The 20,466-nt window shown below is 43.9% G+C and overlaps 1 protein-coding gene across 1 annotated transcript in view; it reads right to left on the reverse strand.

Moving 5' to 3' along the window:
* The window catches only part of LOC109641956 (uncharacterized), a 44,323-nt gene extending 28,292 nt beyond the window's left edge, over positions 1-16,031 (reverse strand). Inside the window, exon 1 of the mRNA XM_069539223.1 lies at positions 15,785-16,031. Coding sequence (XP_069395324.1) covers positions 15,785-15,895 — 111 coding nt within the window. The 5' untranslated portion in view covers positions 15,896-16,031. The remainder of the gene's footprint in view (positions 1-15,784) is intronic.
* Between the last annotated feature and the right edge of the window lie 4,435 nt (positions 16,032-20,466).

A 20,466-nucleotide genomic window follows, 5' to 3' on the forward strand; every position in this document is an offset into this window, starting at 1 on the left:
CTATTTTTTTATTTAAGCTTTTTCAGTATTTCTACAAATTCTGCATTTGTTAATTGTCAATTAAGTAGACGGCCTTTTTCTATGGTTATAGCTGTCTTTTAAATCGTGTCTTCTTTTCGCCAACTGGTTGATCTAGATGGCGGTGGTTTATTAATTTATTTTTATTTCTCTTATATTTGTCTTCTCTCCTCTTGTTTCTCACTTATTAAAATCCGTTCTGACGTTACTAAAATCAGCACATTGAAAAGATCAGAAGTGAAATTCAGTTTCTGTGGTTGAAAAGAGAAAAAGCTGAACATGGACTCATCGTGGACATCGTGGTCTGAGGGAAATGTTTTTCTCCGCAACATAAAAGTTGACATTTGGGCGAAATGTGTTTTCTGGTGACGGATTGAGACTTTTATGATTATGGCGTTTGTTTCTTTCATTTCAGGAAGTTCCTGAGCTTTTTAAAAAGAAAAACCACGCTTGTATTTGTGAGTTTCAAGAAGAACCAGTTTGTTTTCCAAAGTTTTCTCCTATTGCTTTAAATATCTCCTCTGGATATGATCAGCCCACTCGCTCGCTGTGAATCCTGCGGAGAATCTCCTGCTGCGATCAGCTCCTCTGGACGCTCTGCAGCCGGCTCGTCCGGAGGTTCTCACTCGGACATTTGAATGTCGGTGGACGTCTGGATGCTCGTTGGGGTTCAGTGTCTGAAGAGCGTCAGTATTATCAGTTCATATAGATTTAGCTTTGACGCTGCAGGTTTCCGAGCTGTTTTATCTTCAACACTCTGCTGGTCCGTGCGTTTATAAAAGACGTCTGTTAGATTATCTCCAGGCTGCTGCTCGTCCCCTCATGTGTTCCCCTCTGTTGTGTGTTTGCCCCCCCCACTCGGGCAAATCACACATCCTCAGTAGAACAGAGTTGAACTGACAAATGCCGAGTACAACCTTGCTGTGCCCTACCTCCATCCCTCTTGTCTCCCATCTGCAGCCGCCACAACTAATTCTTTCCCTCTCACCTAATCCCTATACATCTCTTTTTATTCTCTCGCCCTCCATCACTCATTTCCCCCCCTCCTCTATATCTTCTCCCCGTCGTCTCACTTTCCCCTTCATCCCTCTCTCTCCTCCACCTCGTTCTCCCGTCTTCACATCTGTCTCCCGCATCACCACTTGCCTCTCGACTCCCATTTCTCTGCCGCCTTCATATCTATCTCGCTCCCTGTCAGGGGTGGAGGAGGCAGCGTATCATTTAGAGAAGATGGCTTTCACAGACATGCCAATGCTCTCGCTCTCTCTCTCTCTCACACACACACACACACACACACACATGCACACACAGACACACGCACAAGTTAGCCTGGCTATCTATTGTCTCCCAGTGTGTCTCACTGTATTTGGTGGGCAGCCGCTAAACTAGACGTTATAAAGTGCAACTGGTTGCACCGTTTGAGGAGAGCTGGAGCAGAGAGAGTATTAGAAAGAGAGCAGTAGGAGGTGGAGAAAGGGGGGATGGATGGAGGAGAGAGAGAGAGAGAGAGAGAGACAAAGCAGAGGAGATGGAAAAAGGAATGAAACACAGGGAAAATCGAGGTGGGGGGAAAGCAATCGTGTTGGCGCTGATAGATTTCTGGGAGAACAATGTTATCTCTGCCTCCATCTCCACACACACACACACACACATGGATACACACACACACACACACACTCACACACACACTCAGACTCACACCTTGTAATAGAGAGAGCTAACAAATCTTTGTGGAGAAGTACATGTATCCGCAGCCGTTATTTTACAACCAAGCAACGCTCTAAAGGCGGCGCGGCCGACTCACAAAGAAGTCGAACCGTCCCGAAATAGAAACACGGTCAAACTCGTTGCTGAATACAAATCTGTGTGTGTGTGTTTGTGTGTTTGTGTGTTTGTGTGTTTGTGGCTTCTTGGTGTTGGTTTATTTACATTCCACGCGGCATGGTGGCGCATGGTGAGTAAAGAGGTAACTGAGAGACGCCGGAAATAGCAGCGACAGAAAATCTGAGGCGACGTTGAAGCTGCAGTGAAGCAGCGACGGAGGAAATGTTTATTTTTAAAAAAGCATCTAAACGAGGGAGGTGAACAGAAGATGGTCAAACAGGACAGCGTCTCCGTCTCCGTGTCTGTCTCTGTCTCTATTCTGAATCTGAGGGACGAACGCTTCAGATTTTGATCCACAAACGTCTCAGTTGATTCCAGCGGGGACTCGAATATCAGAACAACTAAACTTTTCAAAGCGAACATGTAACATAATCAACTTCTGATCGAGTCGATATGTTTGAAACCATCAAATTAATAAATCAGAAACAGCTGACTCGTAAACGTACATAAACTTCACCGAGGACTGATTTTAACCCACAGCCACTTTTTCCAAACTTTACCTTGTGGTTTCATCCTCAACTGCAGAAACATTTTCACCTGAAACTTTGTTGGAAAATCTTTTTTTTCCATTTTGGATTCCGTCTCAATTTGGAAAAAACCCTGGATTAGTTCGGCTCCTGTGTTCGTTTCTCTTGTGCTCTGCTTTCACATAATGAAGTGTAAAAAAAATATCAAATTATTCAAAGTGACATAAACGTCGGGGCAGCAGAATATTTTCTGTTTTAGTAAGAAATTGTTTTAGATAATTAACAATGAGGGAACGGAACCAGTTTTTAAATTGACTGAACTTTATTGCAAATCACAGTTTGCATGCTAAAAGTAGACGCCATCTAAAGGCAGCCATCTTGAATTTTCAATGACGTCGTTGTGTTTTATTTATCTTCATTACAATCTGTTGCCGTCTCTATATTGATTGAAAATCTTATATTTTATAATCTTATATTTAACGTCATTTTCCACTTTTATATTTGATTAATTTCCAGTTTACCGTTAAATACGTTAATATCAGCAGCTACCACTAAAATCTGTCGTGGTCCGCGAGAGTAAAACTAAATGAGGTTCACTGAAGGATTTAGTTTCGATGATTGTGTTTGACGGATTATTGACGGATTATTGACGGATTATTGACGGATTATTGACGGATATGTCGATGCTGATAGGAGGCGTCAGATCACAAACCGTTATCGGTTGTTTCTGAAAGGTTGTTGATAAATAGCGTTGTGGAGCTGTGGGTACGTGATCGCATGAGTAATAACGAGTCGTATTGATCGTAACTGTTGTTGGTGTGTTAAGAATTCATCACTAACACTACAAACGTGCATGTGTGATGACTCTAACATGTGCTCACGTCTCTGTTGAGTGTTGTGCAGCTGCTCTGAAACCGGCCTGGTTTGTAATGTTTTATAAAAACTGCCCCCGGATCATCTATAAATGATCCAATCAAATCTCTGCGGGGGATCCAGGGCGACAGCCGCTCTCCCTGATTAGAGCCCTTTTGCAAATTCTCCTTCAGTGTGTTTGACAACTTTCATGTGGTTAAACAGTTTTGTTTGGTATAATTTATAGGTTCAGCTGCATCTGCATATTCACCGGGACGTGCCGTGCGTGTGGTAGATTGTATAATAAATGCAGGCCTGTTGTCGGAGCCTGTTTCCGTCAGCTCAGTGAACCCATGAATGTAAGATCAGATCTTTGGCACAGAATAATAGAATAATAAACTGGGTCTGCAGCAGCCTGGGTTTTTATCAGTTACAATGATTTGTTCTGAAATAGACTAATCCCGGAGTCCTAATCCTGGCGGATACTCAACATACACACCGAGGTATAGACGCGGGTTTTCATGCAGGAGCATGTTGGGAAAATTACTATAGAGCAACAAACAATACTCAGAAGACAGAATATCAGCGGAGCCACAAGGGGGTCGCCCCCCTCCCCCCCCCCCGCCTTCTTCCCAGCCGCCTGAAAACTGGAGCACAGAGGCAGGGCAGGTGAAGAGGAAACTCTGAATTGTTCATTAAGTGTGAATGTGATTGTTTGTTTCTGTGCTGTGACAGAACTAAAGAAGCTGAATCGAGATGTCAAGAACTGACCTGGAAAAAAAAAACCCCACACACGAGCTGCACATCGCATACAAATGTGTGCTCGCTCTCACTCCAGGTTATTTATCTGCAGCCTCCTCTGGGAGGGAGCGTGTGCTGACATGAGACGTTGACACTGAGCTGAGAATATTTTTATATATATATAGATATTTACGTTACGTGTTGTTTTAATATTATTTAAATGACTACTCTATCACAATCATGTGTGGAGTCGTACGCCCACGTCATCAGGTTAGAGCGTCCGCACTGTGGGAGCTGAGCTGCTCCTCTATGGAGTCGGGGTCTCGATTGTTTCTTCTGTTTTTCAGCTCACAGCAGAAAAGACACTGAAAATTATTTTTCAACCACAGTTTCAATGATTTCACAGCGTAAATGTCAAAAACATCCTGCACCTTTCAAAGTAAAAGCTTTTTGTAGAAGGGCTGAAGATATGAACTGTGTCATACCGTAGAGTCCTGACATTTAGTTGAGTACATAGAACTTTTTTTAATTAAGGAAACACAGACGCATCAGACCCGGTGAGGTCTGTTAGACGGTTTGTCATTTACCTTGTTTGGTCAACACCTGCAGGCTTTTCAGTTTTGGTCCAAACTCAAAATTCACTGTATTCCGACCAGAAGAGGTGGTCTGGATCAAACAAATTCTTTTTCGGGTAGTTCGGACTTTTGGACCAGGAAGTAGGGACAGCATTAAACAGCAGAAGAAGAAAAAGAAGAGGAAACAGCTGCAGTCTTCACCTCCGATGGTAGAACGTTAGAACCACGTTCGTTATTATTATTTTGTACAATAGAACAAACAACTGAATCCTGGTTCAGACTTTCAGGTGTCATGTTCTCAGAACGCTGTTGAAACAACAGTCGTGCTTAAAATTTATCCCAGTTTTAACCTTGATGTCATTCGTTGACCTGCAAAATCGCTAAAACCAACGTCGGCGAGAGAACGAGGATTTAAAATCCGCATCTTATCTGCAGTCGTCGGCCACGGGGCACTGAACCAGAAGGCAGGAAATGGAGACGCTTTCTCCACGGAGAGGCCCGACCGATCATGTGGCATTTTATACTTATCACAGACGGTCACAAAGTGGCGGCTGGTGTGTGAAAGCGTCGACGAGTTCAGCCTGCGAGCGTGTACACACTCGGAGCTACAAAGCCAATGTGGTGTGTCGGGATTTTTTATTTTTTTAATAAATGTGCCCTTTTGTCTGTGCGAACTTGTCAAAATTAGATTAGTTTTCCACAGCAAGCATGGCCTTTACACATATCCACACACACTCTGAGAAACACATAGACAGCTGGGTACACACACAGACACACACACACAGAAGGACAGACACACACACACACACACACTCAGGGATAGACTCAGCTTCCTTGTGCGAGGCCAATTCATTTTGCCACAAGTGGTCCCAGATTGGATCTGGTCAGAGTCCCATTACGCCTCACCTTGGCTGACCTTAAGCAGCCCCGCCCCACCCCCACCTCACACACACACACACACACACAGACACACACACACACACACACTTACTCATGCACACGGATAAATGCAATCTCAAAACTATATAAAGACACACATGCACACACACACACACACACAGGTAGCATCACCAAGACACAGGTCGGGTCATCGGTGCAGACAACCACACACACACAGACACACACACACACCCGCAGCATTATTGATTGCGTGTAACGTTATCTAGATGGGATCATTTCTATTGATTTAGAAAGAGGGGTCACTCTGATCAATGCTATCTGCTCGTCTGCTGTGTCATTAGAGCAGAGCCTGAGTGCCAAAATATCTGACTATCCGTCTTTCCTCTTAGAAAGGCCACCGAGCACGGGGAGGAATTACTCGTTTGATCTCAGGTATCAACAGCGGCCCGACACTGCCAACGTGCCCTGGAGCAAGGGCATCTATAGGTCATCTGTGTTTAGGCTGTCCACTCTGCTCGGAGGACTTGTACCAGATGTTGGCTTACAGCCGCGGAGCAGAGATAAGTGAGGTAGTCGTCCCTGAGAAGTGGTCGTAGCCCCGGAGGCTCCATGTGACGAGGATTCAGAACGTGATGAGAACGTTTCGTATTGTTTCTGCTGCGCAAATTGTTTCTTTATGTCTTTGGTCCTGGTTTGGATTTTTCTTCCAAAAAATAGACCCAGACTATCTTGTTTATTTAGTATTATATATATATATATATAAATATATATATATAAAATACTAACAATAAACAAACATCGAACCCAAACTTCTCGTATAAAAGCTTAATATCAAGACGAACAGTCCACATGGTTTAGATAAAAACTTTATGTTGTCAGGTTTTTTACATTTTGTCATATTTACTGGAAAATGTTTGGCTGCACTCAGACCATGTGTGTGTGGCGTGGGTGGGTGTGTGTGTGTGTGTGTGTGTGTGTGTGTCCCTCGGGCTGTTATGTCCAGATGTGTCCCTTTTGCCATCATCTTTTGCACCACTGCTCCTTATACTTTATCAGACACACACACATACACACACACACACACACACACACACACACACACACACCATGTTTGTATTAATAATGTCATGAGGTCATTTGTTCAAACCCACAGTTGTAAAACTCCGATGATGATGTAGAAGGTGACAGTCGGACATGTTTTATGACTCAAACTGTAAAAAAAAATTACAAGCTGGTTTTAATCTTCAAATAATAATAATCGAGAATTACAGCCGTCGTTTCAGCTTGATAACGTTTCCTCCGACTCTGTTTCTGCGGGGACGGGTCCCGACGCGGCGTCCTGACCTCCAGGTGTCTTTAGTCTGAATGTTTTAAGGATTTTTATCTCATCCTCTTGTGGCTGTGAGGACACGAGGTTCGCACAATGACAGCAGTGAATACTCTCTGTTTACGCACACGCTCTATCTCTCAATCTCTATCACACACACACACTCGCTGCAGTCACCTCCAGTGAAGCGTGTCTTATTGGCCTTCTGTTTGACTTCCTATTCGGCTCAGTGTGTGTGTGTGTGTGTCTCAGTGTGATGCTGTGTGAGAGTGTGTGCATGAGTGTGTGTGTGTGTGTGAGATCCAGATGGAGATGGGTTTACAATCTCGGGACAGTTGTTGTTTTTATTATTATTTTATCGTTGTTTTTACTGCTCACTAAACTGAGGATGAAGAGCAGAGACGGGAGGAGAGGTGGAGGACGGGAAAAGATGGAGAGTCGGGCGGTAAATAAGGAGAGAAGGGGGAGCAGAGTGAAGGAGGGATGGAAAGACAAACAGAGAATGAAGCTGCAAAGGTCTTGTTGGAACAAAGACACAAGAGGATGGAGAGAACTAACAGGAGATAAAAGACAAAAAGATGAGGAGAGGAGAAACAAATTAGAAGAGGGATATCCATGGGAAGAAAGGATGCCAGTGTCTTGCTGAGAGAGGGGAGGAAGGGGAGGAAGAGGAGATAGCAGAGGGGAGGAGAGGATGGGAGAAAGAAGGAGAGGAGAGAAAGAGAGGAAAAATGAGAAAGAAGTAGAGCAGAATAAAATGCAGGGAGAAAAGAAGAAGAAAGGATGAGTACAAAAGTAAAAAGAAAAGCTGTAAATATATTTTTGTGAAATGAGGATTTGAGAAAAAAAGAGGGGAGGAGAAAAAAGTGAGAGAGGAGAGGAAACAGTAAGAGGAGCAGAAGATAAAGGGTGAAGGGAGGAGGAGGAAAAGCAAAGGATGACAACGTATCTTTGAAAGGAGGAGAAATACTGTAAAGATGAAGTAAAAAAGGGGGATGAAGAGACGAGGAAGAGGAGAAAAGGTGGTTGCACATGTCTTAGGAGGATGAGAGGAATGAGAAGGAAAAAATTAAAGAGAGAAGTATAGGAGTGAAAGAACAGATGAAGGAAGAGAAATGAAAGGAAGATGAAAAGATAAGTGGATAAAAACGACCTGGAGAGATAAAGAAACAAAGTGAGAGAAGAGGAAGAAGGAGACTAAGGAAACAAATAAGAAATGGGAGGAGAGATGGAAGGATGAAGAAATGAGTGATGCAACAGATAAGTGCAAATGAAGAGAGGAGAAAAGAAACTGGAAATTGAAACGAGGGTAGAAGAGAGAAGAAATAAGGATGAAAAGAGAGAGAGGAGACATGATGGACGGAGGAAAAGATGAGTCGCAACTGTCATATTCAGGATGAATGGAAAAGAGGACGAGAGGAGAGAAGATGAGTAATGTCTCATTGGGACGTGGCGAGAAGAGAGAGCGAGAGGAGGAAGAGAAGAGGGAGACAAGCAGAGAGGTGATGGATGGAGGACAAAATGAGTGAAAAGCAAGTTTGGCGATGTGAGGAGGAGAGAAGGAGAGAAAAATGGGTTGAGAGGAGTGAAGTAAACACGAGTGAGGAAAGAGGAGGGGGGAGATATAGGTGGTGAAAAGGGAGGAGAGGAGCGAGTGATGCATGAGGAGACAAAGGTTGTCGAAAAAGAAGCGAGAGGAGGAGGGGGGGAGTAAACAGGATGAAAGGGGGAGACGGGGGAAGAAAGGCAAACTTCTTGGAGCGAGAAAACTTTCTCCCTCCGTTTCTTCACGACTCTTCTCCATCTGCTTCTGCTTCCTCTGTCACCCCCCCACTCTCCTCCCCACTCTCTCTCTCTCACTATGACTCTTTATCTCTCTCTCTCTCTCTCTCTCTCTCTCTCACCGTCCCTCCCACCACATTCGCAGGGTTCATCCAAGTCGCGTTGACGCCCACTCACCTCCAACACGCTACCTCAGTTTCCATGGTAATCGAGTAGCGACCGCGCTACACAAATACATACTTTAACATTCTGCTCTCCACCACAACTCATTAAGAACATCTTCTCTCTCTCTCTCTCTCTCTCTCTCTCTCTCTCTCTCTCTCTCTCTCTCTCTCTTCTCAAAGGGCCGAGCCGCCTGATTTAACTCCCGCGAGCGTTGAAGGGTGAGGGCGTCGTCGTCGGGATGTAAACGTTGGTGCTGCTCCGCGGAGCGTGGCCTGGCGGTAAATACGACCCCGGGGGGGGGGTCACATTGTTTTAAAATCATTCTTCTGTTCAGTCGTCTGAGAAATTCACCTGGTAGAGAGTATTACTGTATTGTACATCGTACAAGTACTTCGTGCAGCCTGGGATTCAAATACTCCCCCGCTGGAGGTGGAGGTGCGTCTGCACATCTGGAAGCTACATCTGTGTTTTCACCTGTGTCCATTTGTGTAGTTGTTGGTAACACAACAGCTTCTGGACAAACGATGGAAGGAAACGCGTCAGGGAGGAACCCAGTAAAATGTTGGTACTGTTTTTTTTTTGTTTTTTTTAAAGAAAATTGTTTTAAAACTTTCTTTATATTCAACTAATTCAAATTCAATTTCCTGCAGCTTAATTGGCTTTGAGGGGACTCGTGTTCCTCGACGGACGCGTGAGCTGTAAATTTGTTCGTTTTTCAGCAGGATTGTGCAAAAGCCACAAAACAGACAATCCCATAGAGCGAGAACTAAAAATAAAAGACTTTTATATGTAAAATTTAAACATAAATGTACAAGAATTCTGTATTTCTCATTCTGTAAAATCTAAATGTTCATATTGTCGCATATCAGCAAACAAACCCCGATCAGATCCGCGTGAGAGAGGCTCAAATCTTAATTCTTCCAGTGAGCCCTCCCCCTTGTGAGTGTTGCCACACCCTCCTGCTGATTTCCATTTTTAAAGATTAGAGAGAAACTTTCACTTGTGATTTTCCTTCGTTTTGCTCCTGAATGGATAAAAAACGCTGCGTGTTTTCACAGCAGCACATTTCAGGTGGTTTGTGTGGACGGCGTGAAAGGTGCAAGACTAACACCTCGGTTCTTTTCTCGACAGTTAACAACTGTCGGCACAGAAAACAAAATCCTTTGCTGCAGACTCATCGAGCAGAAATTCTTGGAGTTTGGGTTGAAAATATCTTTGTTGAGTAGATTTGAACTTAAAAAACAGAAACTGAGTTTTCACCTTGTGGTTGAAAAGAATTCTGGAGATATTTTAGTTTGAAGAGGCTCAGAAACTTCATGAAAATTCCCACATGCACAAAAGAAGAAATTCACACACACACACACACACACACACACACACACACACACACACACACACACACATTGCTGTGTCACACAAACATGTGCATACAAATACATGCACACACACACACACACACACAGACACACACACTTGCACTCTATCTCTCCCTTTGGAGCAGATGGCTCCATAGTCATGGCTGATGTTTCACACATCAGTGAAGCACACCATGTACTCACAACTACTGAATACACACCCTCACTCTGTCTCACACACACACACACACACACACACACACACAAACACACACACACACTCACGCCATTTAGGTCCCAACTACTGAACACTGCACGCACACAGTGAAACACGCTCACATACATGTGTAACTGCTCGAACCCAGACGGCCTTAACGTCACACACACACACACACACACACACACACACACACACACACACACACACACATGTATATGCACAGGCAATTAATCTCACACAAGTCCGTGCACACGCAGACACGTGCACAAATGGACATGCGTGCACAGAGTGTCCTCCTCGGTGCTAATTTATGTAGTGAGGAGCCATGTTTTTGGCAAGTTCACTCCAACCTCATCACACAAACACACACACACACACACACACACACACACACACACTAATAGCTGAGAGGCAGTGGGTTACAACAGTGCAGTATTGTCATGGGGGTTGTTAGGCCTGATGTCAAATAGCCGATAACACCGAGTGAGAATATTCCACTATAACCGGCAGCTCAAGGACATTATTGCTTTTTACAAGGAAGTCAGCAGCACCTGTGGGTTTAATTGAAAACACTCAACACTAAATACAGACAAATAAAGCAAATAAACCAGAACGCAGTTAACTAGTCGCTTCTTTTTACAGCCGGAGTTTGGAGGTTTTATCGTCTGGAGCTCTGACGCGTCACCGAACAGGTAAATAAAACATTCATATTAAAAAGCTCCGAGGGAATCTGGTGTCGTCTTTTTGAGCCAAGTAGAAAAATCAGCGTTACTTAACTCACTGGAATCGATGTTTCTATGGCAACGTGACTGCGGCCTCGCTGATATTGGGAAAGGTGTGAAACATTCCCTGACAGCTGGTGGGCTATCATGAATAAATGTGACCGCTGTGAACTACCTGATCAAAAACAACACACACACACACACACACACACACACACTTGTTAGGGGGATTCTAAATGTTGTTTTAATAAATGAAGACCTGGGACCACCCAGCGAGCTCTTGACATGAGCAGTGTCGACAGCAGGAATAGTAACAGAGAGACTCCGGCAACGAGCCCAAATATCTCTGGCACCTTCAACCAATTAAGAAGCAGAAAAACCCGACAACGACTCCGGGTGTTCGAATGATTTGTTTTTTCCTTCAAAGAGGAGCGAAGAGGCCGGTATCCGCATGTGTGTTGTGTCTCGTGTTGTGTTGTGTCTCCGCAGCAGCAAAACGCTCGAACCACAACGTGTCGGACGTTTCAGGAAATGAGAATCGAGGGGAAAATGCAGTTTAGTTTGATGTTTTACTCCTGAAACGTTTGATGTTACAGTGGTTCGAGTTTTATTCTACATTCTCATGTGTTCATAAAGAACAACAAACCTTTTAAGAGCCTAAAAACTCAATTTGAACTTTTGGTTAAAGGGTCATTGCACTCAAATGTAGAAACTAAGTGATGAATTGAATTGATTAGAACAATGGAGTCTTAGTTCCACAGTGACACTGGGTCTCTGCAGCCTCTCGTCTTGTTTCCTCTCCGAGCTACAGAAGCTTTAAAACGTGTTCTGATCATATTTATAACATCACTGTGAGTTTTTAAAATACTTGAATGTTTTGAGAGAATCTTCTCACCGTGAGGTCACATCAGATACGAGCCTGTAGTGAGACTTCTTTCCTCCGTCACCGAGATGAAGACAGAACTTTGAAAATCTCATCTTTTATGCAGACACAAACAAAAGTGCTCCGAAAAAATTCGCAAGGTCAAGATAGAAGTCTTGTCGTCAACCGTGAACTTCTTAGAAGTCTTAAAGAAGTTATTATTCACAGTCAGGAGATAGTAAAGTGAAGGTTTTACTCTTCACTCTTTTATACACATTCAAGAAACGAGGTGGAACAACCGTCCTGAAGAGGCGTCAGTGGATTTATTCCTTCAGAACCAGGTATTTTCCTGCAGTTTCATTTACGTTATGTTTAATTTGGTCATAATTGAAGTTGTTTGCCTCCATAGATCACTGCAGTTTCAGTCCAAGGTACATTTGAAATCCGTGTTCTTGAGATATCGGTTTCAAAACAATGGGACATTTGGACAGACGACCAGAAGGCATGTCTCTGGCCACTGTCGCGGTGCAGAGGCGGTTAAAACCGTGGGACTGAACTTGACACTCGCCCGTCCACTGCTCTGCTGTGTCCATCTCCACTAACTCCGCTCACGTCTCTCTCTCGTGAAATCCTTCTGTGCTGGCGCAGTCATATCTCCCTCATTTCCCATGCACGGAGCATGTTATTTGAAATTTTTAAAAAACGGGATTGTTTCATGCAATTTCATCAGACCTGCCTGCGCAGAGGAACCCGGAGACAAAATTAGCTTGTGTATGAAACGAGGATCCAAGGTAACGTGGTCGTCATACGTGGCCGTTCACCAATTAAACCTCCTGATAATTCTTTCTATTCCTGGACGAAGTGACAAACACATTTGAGAACGTGCCTCCGTCGAATCGTGTGTCGTTAAAGAAGATGTCTCTTTTCTCTGGTGTTAACAGTGGACACGTTACCTTCTGTTTTCCTCTGAGTTTGTGTGTCAATTAACAGCTCTGACGACTCTACCTTGTTAAAGGTGTCATGATGGCTTCATTAGTTTGTCATCTCTTTTAACGAAGCACAATAATTAAGGTGTCGGCGAGCGGAAGTCTATTTTTGACTCTCCTCTGACGGTCTGTAATGAGGGGAGTGGGATCGGACGCAAAGTTTGTTGGCAACAGAATCACTTCAACGTCTGGCTTCCTGTATCTTATCGTACAGCCGTGATGAGTCATCACAGTGTTGAGTCAGCTATTTCGAACTGTATTCGATTACTAATTACTTTCCTAATTACTCCAAAGTAATTAAACTTTGAAGCATTACTTGTAACTTCACTTTAATGATGTGAAACGACTCCAGAGCCTCCACACCTACACCTTCTCCTGTATTTAGCGCACTAGAAATAGAAAGCGAGTCATTGTGGTGGCAACGCAATCACTGCAGGATTATGACCAGAGGGAAAACTTCATGTTATCTGATTTTATTATTTTTAAATAAACGGAACATTACATTTAATGTAACGAAAGACTGTCCCACCAGAGACGTCAGATTTTACAATATACCATATAGATCATATATTATGTTAAAATATCACATAATTAATGATGCATGATAATAATTATCATAATATTTCCACAACACTTCATCAATAATGTGTCAATGAAACACCAAACCAGTTAAAACTCCCACAAACTATATGTGTTTGATGTATCTGGGAGGTCATATAAATAGTTGATGGAAGCGTTTACTGATTTGAATGTAACCATGGCAACAAAAGTCCCATGACTCCAACAAAGCGTTCACTTTAACCCAAACCTTTATCTCTTCCTCGTTTTTTAATCCCAGACCTCAGTCGCAGCAGAGACACATCAGGAAACTGTTTTTTATTCCGGCAGCGGTGATTTGTGATGTTTTTATGTCGGACACTGAAAAATGAGGCCGCGGGGCTGAATTCATAAAAACTATTGATCAGAAATTGAACAAAAAGATCAACTCGTGACGTCAGAGTTTCACTGAGGAAAACTAAAGTTCACACAAATAAGCCTCCTTCGTTAACATTCACTCCCTCATCAGGGTCCTGAGGTGCAACACATGTTCCTCTCACAGCTGCAGCTCTGAAACACACACAGACGGTTTCCTTGTTCGGCTCATAACCAGCAGCGTGAGGCAGAGTTCATGAGACCTTAACAACATCACGCATTTGAGATTTTATAAACATCTTTGTTGAGGGTTTAATATAATCCACAGAGGCCGGCTCAGATCAGATCAGATCAGCGCTGCAGCCGACTCCGTCATGTGCCTTCTATTTAATTACAGGCCGGGTCTGACGCCTTGTTGATTTACTGTGGGCCGGTCACTCCTGAAGACTTACGGCGCCATCATTTCTCTATGACGTGTCATCAGTACATGTGATTTACGACAGTTGTTAAAAGTATTGACACGAGCAGAAATGAAATATGACCCGACGGTGATGCGGCAGGAGGTCACACGAGACAGACGTCGTGCGGATGATCACTTGTTTTAAATGTTGGAGACACGTTAGAAGAACAAAAGAAGTGAAAGTTTGGATTTTTGGTTGTAATTGAATGAAGATTAGTCTGAAGCCGCCCTCACAGAAGCTCCTGATGTCTCATGCGATGCTTCTCTTTGAAGCCTGTAGGAATTTTGGGTTCGTCTCGACAAGAGCTGTAATTATGTTTCCCTGTAACGCTCAGTGAGAGTGAAGTACGAGCTTCAGAGGGGAAAGTAAAGCAGCGTCTGGTCGACTCGAATCCCATCAGACAAGAGGAGTTATTACCCTCAACTAATTTTCCCTCAGAATTCCAACTTTACTTCATCAAGATTTTTAATTTGACTTCATCAAGTTACAGATTTGATCCGGACGCAAAACTGTGCAGAAAACATGCAGAGCTACGTCTGTGACGCCAGAGGATCCGGGGTTTCACGTTCACAGTCACATCAACAGACGCACTTCAGTCAAGGTTAAGCACGGATCATATATGATGACATATCACGTAATAAATGAAATACGAGCTTTAGCTGGATTTGAATCGAGCGTAGAGGTCTCACACTGTAAGACCTCACACGTTATTCCCCCGGATCCATTTTTACGTTCAGATTTCCAGGTCACATCAACTTTACTTCATCAAGGTTTTTTAATTTTAATTTCCAAAAGCGCAAAAATGCATTTTAGACAAGAAAACATGTCACGATATATTTATGAACAGCAGAGGAACCAGGTTTCAGGTTCAGACGCACTTTAGTTGGTGATAAGAATAAAGACGGATCATATGATGACTTGTGATTCAGAACTAAAGACATGAAAGGTGATTCCCCTGAACCTCATTTTCTTTCTGAACTCCAGGTCGAATCAACTTTACCTCGTCAAGATATTTATCTTGAATTAAAGATAGTGCAAAATGCATTCAGGTGCAAATCTAATGCAACCTCCAGAGAACATGTGGTTTCTGCTCGGACCTGTGAATAAATGCGAAGCGATATAAAGCAGGAGAAACCCCGCTGACATTTCACTGCCCTCCAACATGGAGCACTTTGAAAAACACAGAAAATAATGTTGGAGCACGGACACGGAGCCAGAGGAGCTCTTAGTGCAAGAGAAGGTGCAGCCTCCCCACCCCACCCCCACCCCCCTGCATCTTTATGCCTCCAATACCGAGTCAATTAACCTAATGGAAGTGGCAATTAATTAACTCTGCAAACACAATGATTAAGGACCTGACAATCAAGTGAGTGGCAGCGGTTTAAGTGATGCTGATTTAGACGTAACGACTTCCTGGATCCACTCTGGTGCAAGAAAACAAAAAAAAACAAAAAACACACACATGCATTTCAAAACAAAAGCACTTCAGTTCCTCTCTTTTCTGTCTCACAGCTGCAGAAACAGAAAAAGGAGCCGAGCGGACTCGAGGCCTTACCGTGTTCCGTTGCCCGTTGGCTCCTATTGGTCCCCTGAACACCCCCTTGATGCTCCTCAGCTGTCCGTCTCGCAGGTGGGTGGAACTGATCACGATGTAGTAGCACGCCATTGGATGTAGTTTGAATTCATATGTTTAACATATCAACTTATTTGTCTCTTTTTCTAATCTGGATGCTGAGGAGAAAGTCTTTTCAACTGCCTCCTCTCCTCCTCCGTCTTCTTGTGTCCTCCCCAACTCTCCGTCACTCCATCCCCCCCTCCTCTGTTGTATAAAGTAGAGGAAAGAAGAAATAGCAGGTTCCCCTCGCCGCTCTGATGTATTCTCTCTCTTCTCTAAGTTTTCGACTCTGCCTCCTCTCCTCTCATCTCCCCTCAGCCTCTGTCTCTTCTTGAATATTTCACCCTCCTGCTCCTCCTCTCTTTCCACTCTTATCCTCCCTAAATGTTTTTTTTACTCCCCTCGTTCTTTTTTCTGTCAGATTCCTCCTTTTCCCTTTAAATCTTCCTCTTCCAGTCTTCTCCCCTCCAGATGTTTTGCTCCCATCTTTCATTCATCAGTCTCTCCCTCCCTCTCTCCCACTCCTCCCTGGCTTTCTTGCTGAGTCTAAATCTCTCTCCCCTCTAAAAAAATCTCAGCTGCTCATTGATCAGTCTTGCGGTTCCTCTAACTATCTCCCGTCCGCTGCATCCCTCCCTCTCCTTCACTTCACAGTCTCTCCAGCAGCTTCCCTTTTGTTTTCTTTGTCTCTCTCTCTCTCTAAGTGGAAGGGAGGGATACTTTTTCCTCCTCCTCCTCTTCTCACTATCTTCCCATCTCCTGTCCTCGTCTCCTCTCTCCGTCTCTTTTTGCTCTCTGCCTCCTTGATAGTGCTGAGGAGAAGAAGAAGAAGAAGAAGTACTCAGTCTTCTCCTCCCTCTGTCTGCAGGCGTGCAGCTTCCTCTCAGATGCTCCTCTCCTCTCCTCTGCTGCGCTGCATGTGTTCGCTCTCCTCCCTCTCTCCCTCTCTCTCTCTCTCTGCTGATCTCTTGCTCTGTGGCCAGCAGAGTGGTTTGCTCCTCAGTTACCCGCGGTTACCATCTGCCCTTTTAACGCATGGAGTGCTGACGCTTGCTCTCTCCTCCCTCCCTCTCCATTCCCATCCCTCCCCTCCCCATCCCTTCACCTCCCCCTCCCTCCATCTCTCTCTGCGCTCGCTGTCTTTCTTCTCTCTTTAATCATCTCCTTCTCTCCCTCCTTCTCTTTTTCTCTCAAGCCAAAGGAGGCAAGCTCCACCTACTGGTAAGCAGGAAACATACAAAGAGGGAATGAAGGTGAGGAGAGAGCGGAGCAGGAGGAGGTACAGGACGTCTTCTTTATGTTGTGTGAGGTCGATCACGTGCTCAAGTGAAATGCACAGAATAGTTTGGCCCACTGATAAATCATTACATATATAAAATATATTGTTTCAACTACAGTTAGGACAACAAACACAGCAGGTGAAGCAATTTCAGACGTCAACTTCAATCAATCATTCGATCGTTTCGCTTCAAGAAATTAGATCATGTTAAATATCTGAAACCTGAAAATGTGCTGAACACATGTAGCGTGTGGAGTGTTTCCTGTTTTACAGCATCGTTGTGCCAAACTATGAACAAATGCACAGTGATATATTTAAACCGTGTTTCAGTGCAGAGCCAGAGGAGCAGACGTGTCCGGATAATCTCCTGAAACTATCCAGAGTACGTGAGAGGGCAGATGTCAGTGGCTGCGGACGTTCACAGGAGCATTTCTGGCTCCTTTGGTGTTCGAGTGAGATTAATCAGAAGTTTCCTTGTGAGCGAGCGGACGTGTTGATGAAGTTTCTAACAGAGACAGATAAAAAGAATGCAAAGAAAAAACAAAGAATACAAATATCTCAGGACAAAAAATTGATTTGGTTGGTCCCAGCGGGGACAAGCTGCAAACACAGCACTGACATATGATCCAATTTTAAGGTTTCATGGGAGACACTTGCTTATTTGCACAACATCAGAATTCATTGGGAGTCGTGTTTCTGCCAAGATGATGAAAGAAAGTCCAATATCCTTTACTTTGTTTTATTCACCTCCAGTTGTTGGCGATAAAGCAGCTAAAAGCTCCACCATGAGTTCAACAACTTTGTCTGTGGCGTTCAGTGAAGTTCTATTAGACAGCAGCCGCCCGCTGCAGCCGAGAACTGAAGCTAAAACAATGAGCTGAATGAAGGGTCGGTCGAAGGGTTAGAGCTCAAACCACTCGAGCAAACATACCTCCGAGCAGCAGGCTTCTGGTACGACTCCCAGCCGGCTGCATCGCTTACTGCCTCTCCTTCCTCTCCTCTCTCCTCTCCTCTCCACGCTTCTGTCTCTCTTCACATTCACTTTCTAATAAAAGCACAAAAGCCAAAAATATACTGAAGACAGAAATGTTGAGCGTGAATCATATTTTCTTCTGTGTTGCTCTTTATTATGATGAGTTAAGACGTTTACAATCCAGAAATGCTCCGGTGCCATCCATGAGAAAGATTTGCTCCATGTCCCATCCACAAACACGGAGGAGAAATGATGTGGCTTCACTTTCGGCCCGCTGTCATGTGGTCCATCTTTGTTTACAGTCTACGACCTTCATCTAAAATTGTTTTTATCTGAAACCACGACCTTTCTCCACTTTAATGAAATACATTTCAGCCGTTTTCAGACGTGACCTTTGTTGGTTTGCTGCTTTTCACACATGCACAACACAGCAGGAGGTTCTCTGCACAGACGCGTTTTATTTTTACTTTTTTATATTTTTCTTTCACATCAGACTTTCTAAAGACTTTATTTCAGGAGGCCAGGAGGAGAAAGTCTGCAGATAATCCTGAGGCGCTTAAACCTCAAATAAACCTCAACATTCTGGTGTGAGATCATTGATCAGATCGGTTTATGTGCCCTTCATTTAACAAGGCAGGAGGTCAGGTTGTGGATCAGTGTTGCAGTTCAGCATCGAGTCCAACAATCCTGCAGGACTCATCACAGACCTGTAATTAACATAACGTGACCTTAAGAGAGTAGCTCACTGATTTAGCTCTGCTCGGCTGTGACGTCGTCACACTCAGGACGGACAGTTTAAAATAAAACCATCGTAATCGATGCAGCAGAACCTCATTTACTGTCTTTGTTTTGTTCCACACGTTCCTTTTCCTTGTCAGATCGTGGCACCAACATTACTCATAATGTCATTCTGGCAGATCCCTGTGTGTTATGCTAGTAGCAGCTAATGTAGTCTCCGTCCTGCGGCCCGAGGCAGAGACGAGGAGCGAGCTGCAGAGGTCTGACCTCACACCCCCAGACTTTCCTTATTAAATCTGGAGACTTCAGACCAAACCAATATTTAATCAGACGTCACTCTGCTCCCCACAGAGCCACAGAGGGTTTTATATTGTTTCCACATATGCAGTAGCTTAGAGGAGGACTCACCAACACCTGCAGACTTTCAGCTGCACAGTTGGTGGAGTTCCCTGTAAAATGTTTTAACCTCAGCAGTGTCAGATCACACATCATACATCCAGCTTTAAAGCTTCCAAGTTACAAGTCATCATGGGAAATCAATTACACTTGGTTTGAAATGTTTCTATCGAGCAGCTCATGGCGAGAATGTTTTGAGGAATATGTTGCGTTACCTCACGTTGAAGAACCCGACACTCTCGTCATTAATGTGATACAGACAACAACGCCCCTATAATCACATGACACTGTTGCATTATGGGAATGAGAAACTAATGCAAGAGAATTCAAAAGTAATTCTTGTTGTGACCCTTCGGGGGCTCCGAAGTTTTTCATCCGTCAAAATCCCAGTTTTATAACCAGAAAGGTCAGAAAGGTCACAAACAAATTCCCAGTTTACTCCAATTATCTGCAGCTAAACCTTTAAATTTATAAAATGAGACGTCCACAACAGTCGTGCGCTGCATCAAAAAGCCTGCGTGTTCAGGAAACAGCAGGTCAAAGGTGAACATGGAGGAGGGCTGGGAGCAGACTGTGGAGTAGTTTAGCAGAGGAGGCCCTAAAGTGGAAGATCAGTGGAGGAGGTCAGAGACACGAAAACAATCAATTCTCCACGAGAGATACAGAATCTGTGCTTCATGCCAGGAAGACGCTGAGCGAGCAGATGAGACGGAGCTGACTCACACAGAGAATCACAAAAATCAAGATGGGGAGAAATAGAGACATGTAAAAAAAATCCTCCAGATCCCACCACAGTTTACGTGAGTGGAGCTTTCCAGACGTCAGAGGCCAGAATAAATCTTTTAATTCAGTTTAGTTTGATGAGGGAATCTGCAGCCTGGCTTTTCAGATCATCCACTATGTGTGAGGGACAGAGTGAGTTATTCCACCTGAGTTTAAACGTTAATCCCGTTTCTAACCTTGTTTTCTTTCTCCGGGTGGAAATGAAAGTAAAGTAGAGTATCAGAGACCAATTTCTCTTTATTCTCTTTGAACGCACAATTAGAGGCAGCAAATGCATTAAAGCTGCAGTTACAACTAATTCCTGGATTTTATCATCCATTTCATCTCCGTCTACATCGAATGTTCCTCTTGCCTTTCATTCAGAACAGTCAGTGCTGGTTTCATGTGGACATGTTGATTCTGAGCCTCCTGTTTCAAGCAGAATGATCATAACTTCATTTATAGTTTTCCGCT

The sequence above is a fragment of the Paralichthys olivaceus genome, chromosome 14 (genome assembly GCF_024713975.1).
Source record: "Paralichthys olivaceus isolate ysfri-2021 chromosome 14, ASM2471397v2, whole genome shotgun sequence".
Classification (NCBI taxonomy): Eukaryota; Metazoa; Chordata; class Actinopteri; order Pleuronectiformes; family Paralichthyidae; genus Paralichthys; species Paralichthys olivaceus.